At 59.6% G+C, this 12,809-nt stretch overlaps 1 protein-coding gene across 2 annotated transcripts; it reads right to left on the bottom strand.

Moving 5' to 3' along the window:
* Nucleotides 1-4,208: 4,208 nt before the first annotated feature.
* On the bottom strand, nt 4,209-12,414 carry SHKBP1 (SH3KBP1 binding protein 1). 2 transcript variants are annotated; one of them, XM_054999060.1, is made up of 18 exons: nt 12,315-12,414; nt 12,103-12,156; nt 11,875-11,920; nt 10,834-10,907; nt 10,303-10,361; nt 9,989-10,069; nt 9,710-9,880; nt 8,717-8,807; nt 8,438-8,628; nt 7,947-8,062; nt 7,488-7,575; nt 7,111-7,227; nt 6,590-6,760; nt 6,308-6,463; nt 6,112-6,208; nt 5,534-5,712; nt 5,294-5,423; nt 4,209-5,079 (listed from the first exon to the last, which is right to left on the bottom strand). In XM_054999060.1, the coding sequence occupies exons 1-18, from the start codon at nt 12,374-12,376 to the stop codon at nt 4,731-4,733; spliced, it is 2,232 nt and encodes a 743-aa protein (XP_054855035.1). In that variant the 5' UTR covers nt 12,377-12,414; the 3' UTR covers nt 4,209-4,730. The 2 variants fall into 2 exon arrangements, with proteins under 2 accessions (XP_054855035.1, XP_054855036.1); XM_054999061.1 differs by having other exon boundaries at nt 4,963-5,079; nt 5,534-5,738.
* Nucleotides 12,415-12,809: the final 395 nt, after the last annotated feature.

Here is a 12,809-nt window from a genome sequence, read left to right as displayed (position 1 = left end):
GTCCTCCCACGTGGCTACCCCAAGTTCAGTGCTTTGGGGAAGTGTGTCCCCTCCCCCCTGCTTCCCCAGAGCATCACAGCGCATTTGTGGAGCTCTGAGGGGTTTCCCTGGCTTTCCTCTGATCTTTCTCAAACCTGCTTTGCTCAAAAGTTTTGAGAAAGATCACAGTAAAGCCTGGATGGCTGCTGTGTGAGTGGGAAAATCCAAAATTTCTGGGCCACGTGGCACCCATTGCCTCCCACCACCCACCAAGGGGCTTTTTATTTTTTAAAAACTGGTACTAGAATATCATTATATCAATATACCGTTTTAACAATATGTGTAGTAGTTTTTATGAATTTCATTTTTTAAAATAGTACAACTCTAGCCCCTTCCTTGTGGAGATGTAAGGGGAAAGGCATATCACTGCAAGGGAAGGTGCTAGAGATATAATGAAAGCTGGGAATTCAGAGAATCTACATCTGTTGCTAAAACAGCATATCAATATTTTGTTTATTTATTTACTTTACTTCTACCCTGCCTTTCTTCCCTACGGGAACTCAGAGCACCTCGCAAGGTTCTCCTCTGTTTTATCTTCACAGCAACGCTGTGAGGTAGGCTGGTTGAGTGTGTGTGCCTGGGCCAAGGTCACCCAGCGAACCTGGCTCGCTCAAATCCTAGTCCAACTCTCTAACCACTACAACGCAACAGCTCTCAACAATATAACAAGATGCTCAATATAATGATATTTATAATGTAAAAATACTTATAATTTAAAAAAATTGCAAAAGCACCAGTGGCTCAGTGTTGTGGCTACTTTTGAGGGATCGGAGCAAGGAAACTCGGGAAATCTGCCATGAGGAAGCCCTGCTCTTGCTGTGTTTTATCTGCAGCTGCACCAGCAACAAGGAAACCACAGAACCCCATTCCTGTGCGGAAGACACTCGAGAGTGTCGGGAGCAAAAGGCAGGACGGCCCTCACGCATTTGTCTTCAGAATAAAGTTTCCAAACAATGTATTTCGGGAGTGGGGGGTGGGGGGTGGGCACCTCCAGCCCTTGCAAGGAGTATGGTGTGCCCACGGCCCTGCATTCTGGCCCTGACTCTCCCAACATCCAATCAGGAAGACGGAAAGCGCTGAGGCCCTTCCAAGAGTGCTGGCTGCAGCAGAGCACTCCTGCGCCGCCACACTGGCCCACAGTGGCCGGCGCCCACAGGCACTCGGCTCTGCGCACCGTTGCAAAACTGGCCTCCAAGCTCACCATCTACCTACCCCTGCTCTGTGCATATGGGCAAGTGCTGAGCCATTTGCAACCCTGGGGTGAGTCCGCATGGGTGCCTGCCACATACATAGCAAGCAGGTGCTGCCGTGAAGGTGGCTGGGTAAGAGAGCGCACCCCCCCCACACACACACAAAAGCAGGTGTGTTATTGTGGACCCCGGCTCCTGCCAATGGCTTGTTGTGTAGCTGCCCCCCCCAGCTGTTTCCATACCTGCACAGGGGCCTCATCGAAGGGGTTGCTCTCAGACTCGGCGTCCCCACCGCCACCCATGGCATCAGACACTGGGGACGTCCCTCGTTGTCTTTCTCAGGGCTTGGAGCCTGGAAGGGGGGAGGCAGCAGCCAGCGCCCTGTAGCTCGTGCGGGGCCACAGCCCGGCTCCTGTGCCCCATACAGAGCCCGCCCGTCCTGGCACATTACCACGGACTGACTCCTCTTCCCTGGGCTTCAGTCCTCCCTCCCCTGCCCACCGTGCAGTGGAAGCGCCTAGAATGGCAGACACCCCTTCTCCACTCTCCCGCCATCCTTGGCAGTGCCAGCCTGGCCCCATCTATGCCTGGCAACTGGACAGGGGAACAGCCAACGCCTGTCCCCTCCACTTACCCCAGCCCTGGCAGGGGGCTCCAGAGGGCACCACTCCAGCTCCTCTGCCTTGCGATGCTTCTGTGGTGCGAACCGGGGGCTCCCCCGCCCCCCCCCCCGCCAGCCAAGCGCCTCTGCATCGGCCAGACAGTTGCTAGGCAACCGCCTCCAGGAGTCACATTCTGCATCATGACGGACGGATGGACTGGGCCTGGAGAAGTCTCCCGGCTGAGAGGAAGGAGGACAACCCCCATCCGAACTGGGGGGGGCACCACACTGAGTGGCAGCTGGTACCCCAGCGAGGGAAACTGGCACAGCCATTCATGCAGCATACCTCCTTGTATGGGGCACCTAGTGTGAAGTGCACGAGCTGTGGACACCAGATGGCAGGCAGCCCCCCCCCCAAAACAGGGCCAGGGGGGAGAGCAGGGACACCTAACACCACCTGCCAGGTATCTTCCGGCTCCCGCCCTCCATTCTTCTTTACAGACGAGGCTGAGAATGGTTCTGAGTTCCTTATTGCTCCTCATTTGGGGGTGCCAAGATTGCCAAGCATTGTGGTTGGAGCTCAGACCCACCTTCAGACCCCTTCCTCCATGACTGGAACCGTGCCCAGCTGTGTGGCTGGACAGATGACTAAAAGCTCCAGCCCCCTCCCCACAGAAGCCGTTTGGATCTGGGTCACCCCTCGCCTGCCCACGGATCATTAGAGCCAGCAGGAAGGGAAAGGCAGACTGCTGCACAAGCACAGCAGCGTGGTCGTTCCGTTCCAGGGCCCATCCTTAAAAAGATGGATCGAGCAGACAAGAGGACAGAGCCACACAGCATTCTGAGACAGCCTGGTCAAGCAATCTATTCCCCACCCCCACAAAGCCCAAAGTAGGGTGGATGGGAAGCACAGCCAGAGACTGGGAGCCCTGTGGAGGCAAGGAGAGGGGGGGCCTGTGGACATGTCCCCTCCAGCCATTACGCACGCCTCCCTCCCTCCCCCGACAGCTGCTCCTGCGTTCTGTCAGGATTACATAAACTAGGGGGGGAGGGAGTGTGTGAACAGACTCCGGAGCAGTGCTTAGCCAGATGAGCCTGACTCACAGGCCCTGGTGATGCAAGCGGGGGGGGGGGGCAGCTAGCTCCTCTGGCTCTGCGAATAGGGTCTGGAGGGCAGCTAGCCTGAGCTTGGCAGGCCTCCACTGCCAGCTCCACATCCTCCAAAAGTAGGGACATCTCAGTCTGCTCCCTCCCGCTCGACTCTTTCGGGCCCATCCAAAAGGCAGGTTTGCAAGCCCTTCCCCCCCAAAGCTCTGAGCAGGAGGCAGCGCAAGACCGGGGGGGGGCATTGCAGGCAGCACCCCACAGCAGGCCACTTCGACGCTGCTGACAGCAAGCCCTCCCTGTCCCTGTCCACTGGCCCACACAGGTAGCAAGGCACAGCCATGGTGGCCGAGTAGCAGCTCTGAGCCACCCCCAAGCACCACTGACAGAAGCCAACAGACACACGACAAGCAACCCACCCGACCACTCTTGTCCGACGGGAAACTGAGGCACCCGGAACCACCGCTGCCACAGGTAATTCCCTTCCCAAGACTCTTCAGCAGTGCGGGGGGGGGGGGCTGGATCAGGGGAAGAGATCCCCTCTGGGCAGCACTAGCTCAGGAGGGGAGGGAGAGTGCGCCCCAGGCAGCTTCTTCGAGGCCCCAAGGATCCCTCGCCTCCAGAGCCCTCACGGTGCCCTGCAGCCCCGGGTTGTGCCTGCCTGCTGGTCCTGCTCCCTGCCTTCCAGTGGCCCGTGCAGCACAGCTTGGCATGGCTTTCCTCCCTGACCTTGGCTAAATGATGCCTCTCACAAAGCAGAGTGGCTTTTGGCTAGGATCCAGGGCACTCTCTGCTCTCTGGACACATTGCCCCCTTTGCTTAAGGAAAGCAGTAGAAGAAAGGTTTAATAAAAGCAGACACATTTCAGGATTTGCTGTTAATATACCGCATCTTCCTCCTTCCCCTCTGGGGTTTGCCCAGGTTTGCTTCAAGAACCCTCCCTCCCTGGTGCTCACACACCCTCATTGCAACAGTCTAAAGTTCTGACATCACAGCAACTCAAGCCAAGGCCATGGGATGGCAAGCAGACCAAGAAGGGCCACTGATCTCTGGGGTGCGTCCCTCCTTCACATCTTGCCAGAGCTACAGTTATGCCTCCCCCCACCCCCGCTGACACTGTGAGCAACCATGTTCGGGGAGTTCTGATTTTTCCCTTAAGCAGAGGAGGACCTGCGGGCATCCCCCGCCCCCGCCCCCGCCCCTGGGCTTCCTGGCCCAACAGTCTCCCCAGAGCCCTTCAGAGACTTCAGAAGGCAGCGAGGAGTGAGTGACTGTCCAAGTTTGTTTATTGCCACTCTAAGGCTGAGATCAGAAGGAAAAAAGACAGTAGCGGCACGTGGGTCTCAATCACAGACATAGCTTTGGTTTTTTGGAGGGAGCATCCAGCCTCGGGGAAGACTCCACAGCCACTGTGATCCCCAGTGTGTGCTGCTGCAAGCGTCCATTTTGCTCCTGTGCAAAATCCTTTGCATGTGCCCTGGGGGCAAAACCCCTGAGTGCCCCTGCAAATTGGGGTGGTGGTGGTAGAGAAGGCTCACAGACTGCAGACAAAAGGCACACGACGACTTTGTGCTGGGGGCACAGCTTTGTCTTGGCGAGGCCAGGGACTCCTTGGCCAGGCCTGTGTTCTTGCTTGGCGAAGGCGGGAGCAGATCAGGGAGCAGCCGAGAGCCTCACGATCGCGGCCCGCCTGGCAGCAAGGCTGGAGAGGAGCAGCCCTCAAGGGCCCTGAGCGGGCAGCAGGCACCCTTTCGAGAGCGCTGCCAGGCATAGCGCCAGGCTCGGCCAGCAGCCCGTCAGAAAGAGGTTTCGCTAAGCTGGGCTCTGCTGGGTGCCGCCAGCGGGAAGGCAGGCTCGGCTGAGGCGGGGCTGAGGCTGGCTGGTCTTTGGTCAGCAGTGCCAACGGGCTGCCTGCAGTGTCTGGCCCTGGCCCCCACCTCCCTGCCACGGTCGGCCCAACATCCCTCGGGCTGGGAAAGCTCAGAGAAGCGGGCGAGTTCCTGGCATTGCTCGACAAAGTTCCCGCCTCCATGCCACCGGTCAAGGTCCCCAGCGACAGACCGGGGCAGACTCTCATGGGCTGAGCGGCAAGGAAGTGCCAAGGAACCCAGAGTTGGCTTCTCTTGGGCCACGTCGGCATCTTGGCTGTTGGAGAAAGGGGCAGCATATTAGAGCTGCAAATGGGAACTGGGATCAAAAAGGAATCAACCCATCAGGGTCCCAACAAAACATCTGGGGACCCAAACCTCCAAGGTCCTGGGTAAAGCCACCCATGGGCACTGCCAAACGTGGCTCCTCCAAGAGGCGCAGTTGAGGCAGGTCCGCCCACACCTCCCCCCACTTACTAGGGCCACTCTACCTGGGGCTGGCAGCACAGGGGGTACTTGGGGTGGTGGTTCTAGCTGGGTTTATCTCTGGGGTGTGGGTGAGTGCCACGTCATAGTGCCCCAGCTCCTGTAGAAGCTCCTCCTCGGAGAGACCGCTGGCATCTGGAGGGAAAGGGGGAAGACAGGAAGGTGGGACTGGGCCCGAGTGGTGTAGCCTGTGGCCACCAGTCTCGCTCTCCACCAGGAGCCGTGCTTCCAACCACCCTCTGTACCTGGCGCTCGATCCGGCATTTCCATGGCCGTGGTAAGGTCCCACATTTGGAGACTGCCATTGCTGTGGCCAGTGAACAGGTAGCGGCGTGGGCGAGAGCCAATGCGGCTGGAACCCTCGCATTCCTGCACCGTGAAGGCAGTGATAGGAGACCCATCTCCAGAGCACACTTCACAGATCCTGTTGCAGAGAAATGGGCAAGAGAGCTGGGCCCCCCATGCCAGGATCCTGTCTTCATCTCAAGCAGAGGGACACAAGCTCCGGGAGCCCTGGCCTCGCCCTCCTGGGCAGGATATGCCACGTCACGCCTAACCCTGCCCCAGTCACTGCATGGTGGCCTTACGGGCAATTCCATGACTCTTTCCCTCGCTGCCCATCTCACGCTTGCTTCAAGGGCCCTCCCACCACGGCTCATTTGCCAAAGTGGCAAACAACATGAAGACCAGCATGGCCGCTTGTCCAAGGCGCAGGTATGACTGAAGAGCTCCTGCGCTGGGGATGGCCCTGGGGGCAAGAGCCGAGTCGCAGCCTGGCTCCTCAGCCGCAGAGCCCCTCCTCCTTCCTGGGCCGCGGGCTCACCTTTTGCCGGTTGAGGCCAAGCGCACGCACAGCTTGCCGGAGTCTGGAACCACCTTCTGGAGGAACACCTGCTGCTCGTCCCGCTCCCCAAAGGGGCCTGCAGGGAGGGAAGGCAGGGCGTGAATGCCCAGAGAAGGGGGACCTGGGTGCCAAGCGCAGGCAGCACTCTGGGACCCACTCCCTGGGGCCCACCTACCTATCTCTGTGCCAGCACTGCAGGCCCCCCGTCCGTCCTCAGACTCCAGGGCCAAGATCTTGAAAGAGGCCAGCGGAGTCGAGCCTGGCTGCGTAGAGATCATCCCGCGGAATCGCGTCACCGTCCATGTCCGGACATGGTTGTTGTCAGTGCAGACTGGGGGGGGGGGGAACGACATGCAATAAGAGCAATGCAGGGACAGCCCCCTCCCCACGCCCGGTCAAGCCTGCCCTCCCAACCAGCTGCCAGCCCTCCAGTCCAGCCCCTCTCCCCAGCCTCTACCTGAGATCAGGTGCTTCTCTGAAAGCATGACCTTTGTGACTGGACTGCGGTGGACAGCAAACGTCTGGAACAGCTGGGGCCCCGAGCCCACTGTTTCTGGATGCTGGACAATCACCCGGACCATTCCTGAGCTGGTGCCGTAGGCAATCTCGATCCAGTGTCCACTGTTACCTGCACCAGGGAGCACAGCTGCAGTCCGGGGAGGCACCCTGAACACACACACACACAGCTAGGAGGAGGGGTGGGACTTATCCCCCCCCAATGGCCCCCACAGGCCCTGCAGCGCTGGTGTCAGCTGCTCTGGGGGAGGAGGGACAGTGGAAGCAGGGCCAGGGTCCCATTCTGAAAGGGAGCCCAGGATCCAGGGCACCAAGCGGGCAGAATAGTCAAGAGAAACTGGACGCTTGGGCTAGACCTTCCAGTCTAGGAAGAAGGGAGGGGGGAAATCTGGGCAGCTAAGCAGGCGGGGTGGGGAGGCCTTGGAGGCTCCCTCCTGAGCAATCCAGGGGGAGGGGGCTTACTGCTCTTTGGTGTGAGGTAGACGCTTAGGGCAGTGACAGCGTCCTCAGAAGGGTCACGATACAACTCTGTGACCAGCAGGTCGTTGTCCTTCATGCGCAGTGGGAACTTTTGCACATCTGCACAGAGCAGAAGGAAGAGAAGAGGGCAGCACGCTTGGCCACAGGTGACCCAGGCACTAGGCTCAAGGCCGGTCTCCCTTGGGACAGGCCCTGGTGCCCAGCCACAGGGTGAAGGGAGACTCCTCAGGGCAGGCGTGGGCCCAGCCTTTTCCTCCCCCCTTGCCCACCCATCCCCATCATGCTGGGCTAGGCTCATGGGGACATGCAAAAACTGCACATAACACCAACACTCAGTTAGGCGGTCCTCCCTCGCTTACCAACGTAGTAGATGGAGCCATTGGTGCACCCTAGCAGCAAGCAAGAGCCCGCGGCATCAAAGCTGTTTATTGGGCTCACGTCCTGAGTCTGTGGAAGCGGAAAGAAGCAGTGGACAGCCATCAAGGAGAGGCCCAGCCACAGCACAACCTGGTCAAGGGCCTCGGCTTCCCAAAGCCCCCCCCACACCCTCCCTTCAGCTGCCCTGACAACCAGACATCTGTGGGCCTGCAGAGGCGCTGGTGGCAGAGTCACTGGAACGTGGTTTGTCTCTGTAAGCTACTAGAATTCAGTGTAAGACTACATTGGTTCCCCCCCGCCCAGCAGTATGACAAGCAAGGTAGATCCACCACAGGTTTGCCTGCCTGGGTTGTGTTGCTTCCTGAACACCAGCACTCTGGCCTCCCCCGCTGCCGCCAGCAAGTGCCAGAGCACACCCCCTGCCCCCGCCCGCCACCTACCTGCCAGTGCTTGGTGACGGCATTCCAGACGCCAATCTTTCCTGTGTGGCTGGTAGCAATGAGCTGGCTGCCCACAAACAGGAGACCGTCCACAGGGACCCCCAAGTGGAACACACCTGGCAGGGGCAGGGGGAGAACAGGAAGTGAACCGGAGGCCCCACCTGCACAAAGCCTCTAGACTGGAAGAGCTGGGCTCAGATGCTGCAGCCAAGGCCAGGCCCCTGTGCCAAGGGGCATCTCCAAAGAGCTGCAGAGGGGCTGAATGGGAAAGTGGGCGCCCCCAGGTCCGGCCTCTGCCATCTCCCATGAAAGGACACTTTGGCACCCGACACCTGGGACAGCCAGCCGCCGCAAGCCCAGTGTGGGAACACTGCACAGCACAGAGCCAAGGACTGGCTTGCTCTGCTGGCACCTCGAGGCCTGGAATAACGCCCCGGCCAGCCGGAGCCCCAGGGAGCCTTCAAAGCCTCTGCTGGCTTCCACGCCCTCACCAATTTCCACGCCGCTCCCATCAGGCTGGAGTGCCCAAAGAAGAATCTCGCTGCAGGAGGCAACAGCCACCATCTTATCGTGGTCACCCAGCGAACCAGCGACAGCCCGGGCATTCAGTGCCACGCGTTCAATTACCCAATCCAGCCGGGGGCTGCAGAATGCCAGCTGCCACCCAGACGTCTCTTTCATCCTGCGGGTGAGAGATCAGGCAGAGAGCTAACTTGGACCCCACAGCTGTGCCACCCTCCCCACCTCCCCCAAACAGACAACATCACTACCTGTAACAGACCAGGAACTGCGCATAGGCTGCTGCAACCCAGTTATGATGCCCACAGACAAGGCGCACCATGCCTGCGTCATTGGCGGTGCCTGGTAAAGAGAGAGAGCGCACGTACTCTGGCACAGTGCCACAAGAAGAGAGTGGGACTGCAGCCAGGAGACCAGAGTTCAGGTCCCCACTCTGCCCTGAAGGCTGCTTGGTCAGTCCTCGCCCAGGACCCTCTTGCAGCCTAATCTATTTTACAGGGTTATTCGAAGTTAAACGCTGGAGTTGAAAAGGAAGAGGACAGAGCCCTGGAGACCAGCCTTCATTCCCTGACAGAACGATGGAGTCACAGTACGATGGACGCACGGAAAGCAACTCCGAGCAGAACCCCGGCTGCTCCAGGGACGCCCCCCCCCCCCCGCGCAGTCCTGAGGCTGAGACTTTGGTGTGAATGCAGTCCCAAGAGCAGCCCATTCCCTGTGGAGGGACCATCACCTCCTGGAAGCTCAGGACAGCAGCCACGGCTCTCGGCCACGAGGCACACCCAGCAGAATGCAGTCATGGAGCCGGGGGTGGAACTGGGCCTGCCAGTCTTACTGCACTGCCCTGCCCTGCCCGAGAAATGCTCTCCTTTCAGGCTGGACTTCTCTGCCTACCAAAGCCCAACTTCTGAGCAGAAAGAGAAATACAGGCAATGTCTAGGGTGCACCTCCTACCCTCCATGGCAAGGGAAACGTAGGCCAGTGCTTGAGCAGCCACAGGGACCTTTGCCTCACTCTTTAAGACTCGCAAATCCCTTATGGCTCCTCTGCAAGCCTGGGCAGAGCTGAGCTCCTCAGTACAATATGGCTGTTTTTACTCCCATTTTACAGCTTAGGAGAACTGTCAGCCACAGTGGCTCACGCATAGCCACAAAACTAATTTCATGGCTGGAGACCCAGGCTCAGGCCTCCCCTGGCCTCTGTCTACACACACACTGGACCTGCAGCTCTTGTTTGGCACCTACCAGCGCCTGGGCCTCTCTCTTCCAGCAACCGTCCCAGCAGCCCAGCGTTGCCAAGACTGAGGGGCATCGTATTGCTCCGCCGCACAAGCCCCCGCTCCAAGAAGTTCCCTGACCGGACAGCCAGCTGTGGCCCTGCAACACTGTGACGGTTCCACCGCTTAGCAGGAAACACTGTAAAGGAGAGGAGGAGCTGGAGGCAGCTGCACCCTCGCCTCATTCTGGGCCAGTTTGTTTCGATCCCTGGATTCCATGCACAAGAGAATCAAGCCCCTTCCTCACCTGGTGGCGGCAGATAACCATTGAAAAGGACATTCCCACAAGATGATCGTTCCAGCTCACAGCACAACTGCAGGCGGCGAACTGGGCAGGATGAGACCAAGACAGGGGTTGCAGAAGAATTCTGGACACTGACCACTGACATTCACATCAGGGGGCCACCCTTCTAGAAGCAGGCTGAACTAGAGAGGGAATGACTGATAAACTAGAGCGAGGGAACAGTGATGACACTCCCAGATGCAACCGGCCCACTAACAAACCCAGGCGCCACTTCAACCTTCCTCACACCCTGGATTTCCCTGATGCCCAAAGCATACCGAGTGGAGTGATCCCGTAGAATTCTGCTTCATGCAGCAACAAGGAAACGTTGATCTTCCTAGAGCACAACAAGGATGATAAAGACAGAACCTGCCCTGCTGCTAAAAATAGCCAAACCCTTACCTCCGCCAACCACCATGCATGCGTAAACTGCACAACAGATCCAAATACTTCACCAGTACTGTCAGGAGTTAGCAACTGAAATGCAGCCAACAGCACTGCACAAAAGTAGATACCAAAAATCTGAGCTCTGACCGAAGAATGGGAAGCCTAGAAATGAGGAACTAACCTACAAATGTTATTGCAGGGGGCGAGAAAGGCTGCTGAGCCTTCCATACAGGGGTGGTGGGATCAGGATGCAGCAAACCTTCTATTCCCTAGAAAAATTCCACTGGATGGGTTGAAGTATCAGCAACAGCAGCAAGGAAACATCTTCTCCACTACCATCACCACCCCAAACCTAGAGACAGAAAATGCTCTAAGCTCCACCCCTGCTCTCTCCCCCACCAGTTTACACTCTCCAATGGTACCTGAGGTCAAGCTCCTTGGTCCGGAGAAAGTTTAGGATGGGGACAAAGATGTCAGGGTCACGGTCAATGAAGATCTGGGAGAAAACAGCAGGGGTTGTTTTTATTTCCTTGCATCTTTGGCTGCACAAGAAGCCTTAGCCAAAAGCTACTTCTGCTGGACAATACTCATCTATACCTATCCAGAGGAGTTAGCCGCGTTAGTCTGTAGTAGCAAAATCATCTATACCTATAACAGGAGGGCTGCATTCCAGATGACTCACTGCTTATACCAGAGTGCAGACGCTCTAGTGTGCTCCTGGCAAGCATGAGAGTCGCTCCCTAAGAGCGCTCCCCACCTGCAGTGGCTGGATCCAGCCCCAATGGGGTGCAGAGCTGCTACGGAGTACAGAAGAGCATCCGGGCCCCTGCCCCCCCCCCCATTGCAAAGATGGGGAGGCGGCAATGCCAGTCCTGGCTGCTCTGCCCTCCCTCACCACCCCAGACCAGGTCGGGGTGCAGCAGAGGCGGTAACGCCTGGCCCGCCTGCCCTTTCAAGGGCCCTTTGTATTCCCCCCCCCCCCCCACGAGCTGCAGATGTATAATCACGCAATGCACTAGGCTTCTAGGGCAGCTAGCTGGACCGTTATGTCATGAGGCGATTCGTACACAATGGCAGGTTTCCCTCACGACTAGCAAAGGAACAGCCACCCATCCCACGCCACAAAACCAGCCCTGCGCTTCATGAGCGCGACTTCCAGGGCCCACCTGACCTTCCACTTCAGCGGGGAAGGCGGGCCACAAATGAGACAAACGACATAAAAACAAGCCCAGGGCCAGGAAGGCCCACGAGAGCCCGGTGGGCGCCAACCGGAGGGAGCAGAAAGAGCCGCTCCCCAAGCCCGCGAGGGAGGCCTCCTGGGCACGGCCCCCGTCCCGCTGCCCGGGGCGGCCGCCCTACGCCAAGCCCAGGCGAGCCTGACCTGACGCGGGCCAAGGGCGGCGCCAGACCCGGCCCGCCGCTCCCGCTCCCGGGCGCCGAGGCAGAGCCCGCGGCTTACTCACCGCGCCGGTTTCATCCTTCAGCGTGGAGATGCGGCCGCTGAGGAGGCTGCAAGGCAGACAGAGGGCGGGCGGGTGAGCGAGCGAGCGAGGGGGGCCCCTTCGCGGGCAGCCGCTCCCGGACCTCCGGAGAGCCCTGCCCGGGCTACCGCGTGGGCCTGCCGCCAAGCTGCCCAGGAGGGAGGGAGGGAGGGAGGCCCCGGCCCCGGCCCCGGCCCCGGCCCCGCGCACCTGGCGAAGAAGGAGTCCGGCGCCCACGAGAGGGTCTGGCGGGAGGCGCTGAACCTGCGGAGGGAAGAGGAGGCGGGGGGAGGGGGTCAGGGCTCCGGCGGGGCCCCTGCTCTCTCCCCCTCGGGCGCGACCGGATGTCGTCATCAGTGCCCGCCGGGCCCAAGGCCCCCCCCCCAACCTGCGAGGCGGGCGCGCTGCCGGCCGGGACTCGCCTTCGGCCGCCCACGTTCAGCTGCACCAGCTGCTCCCCGCCGCCTCTCCTCGGCCGCGCCATCGCCCGGCTCCCGGCGGCGCTTCCGGGTTTCCGGGACGGCTGCGCCATTGGACGCCGCGCTCCCGAGGGCGCCGGCTGCGATTGGCCGGGACACAGCCTCGCCCGCCCCCGCGGCAGCCGATTGGGGAACGGGCTTCCGTGCAGCCCTTCGGCCCGACGATTGGGCAGACCTCTTCAAGGCGGGGCTCGCTGTGAGTAAACAAACTGCAATCTCCCCTATCGTTGGCTTCTGTTCGTTCTTTCCTCCAGCCCATTGAATGGGTCCGAAAGGGCCCGCCTCTTCGACATCCCCATTGGGTACAGCTCGCCAATCGAAGGCCGCCGCCCGAAGGGGTAGAGGGAGGGCAATCTGGTTCAGAGGTCAAAGGCCGAAGCAGGCGGACTCCTCCCCCTTATCTGCCCGGCCTCAGTGGCCGCTTGTAGGTAGACTGTC

The sequence above is a fragment of the Eublepharis macularius genome, chromosome 15, assembly GCF_028583425.1.
Source record: "Eublepharis macularius isolate TG4126 chromosome 15, MPM_Emac_v1.0, whole genome shotgun sequence".
Taxonomy (NCBI): Eukaryota; Metazoa; Chordata; class Lepidosauria; order Squamata; family Eublepharidae; genus Eublepharis; species Eublepharis macularius.
The sequence above is the reverse complement of the archived record's forward strand: the minus strand, read 5'-3'. Positions and strand labels throughout refer to the sequence as shown.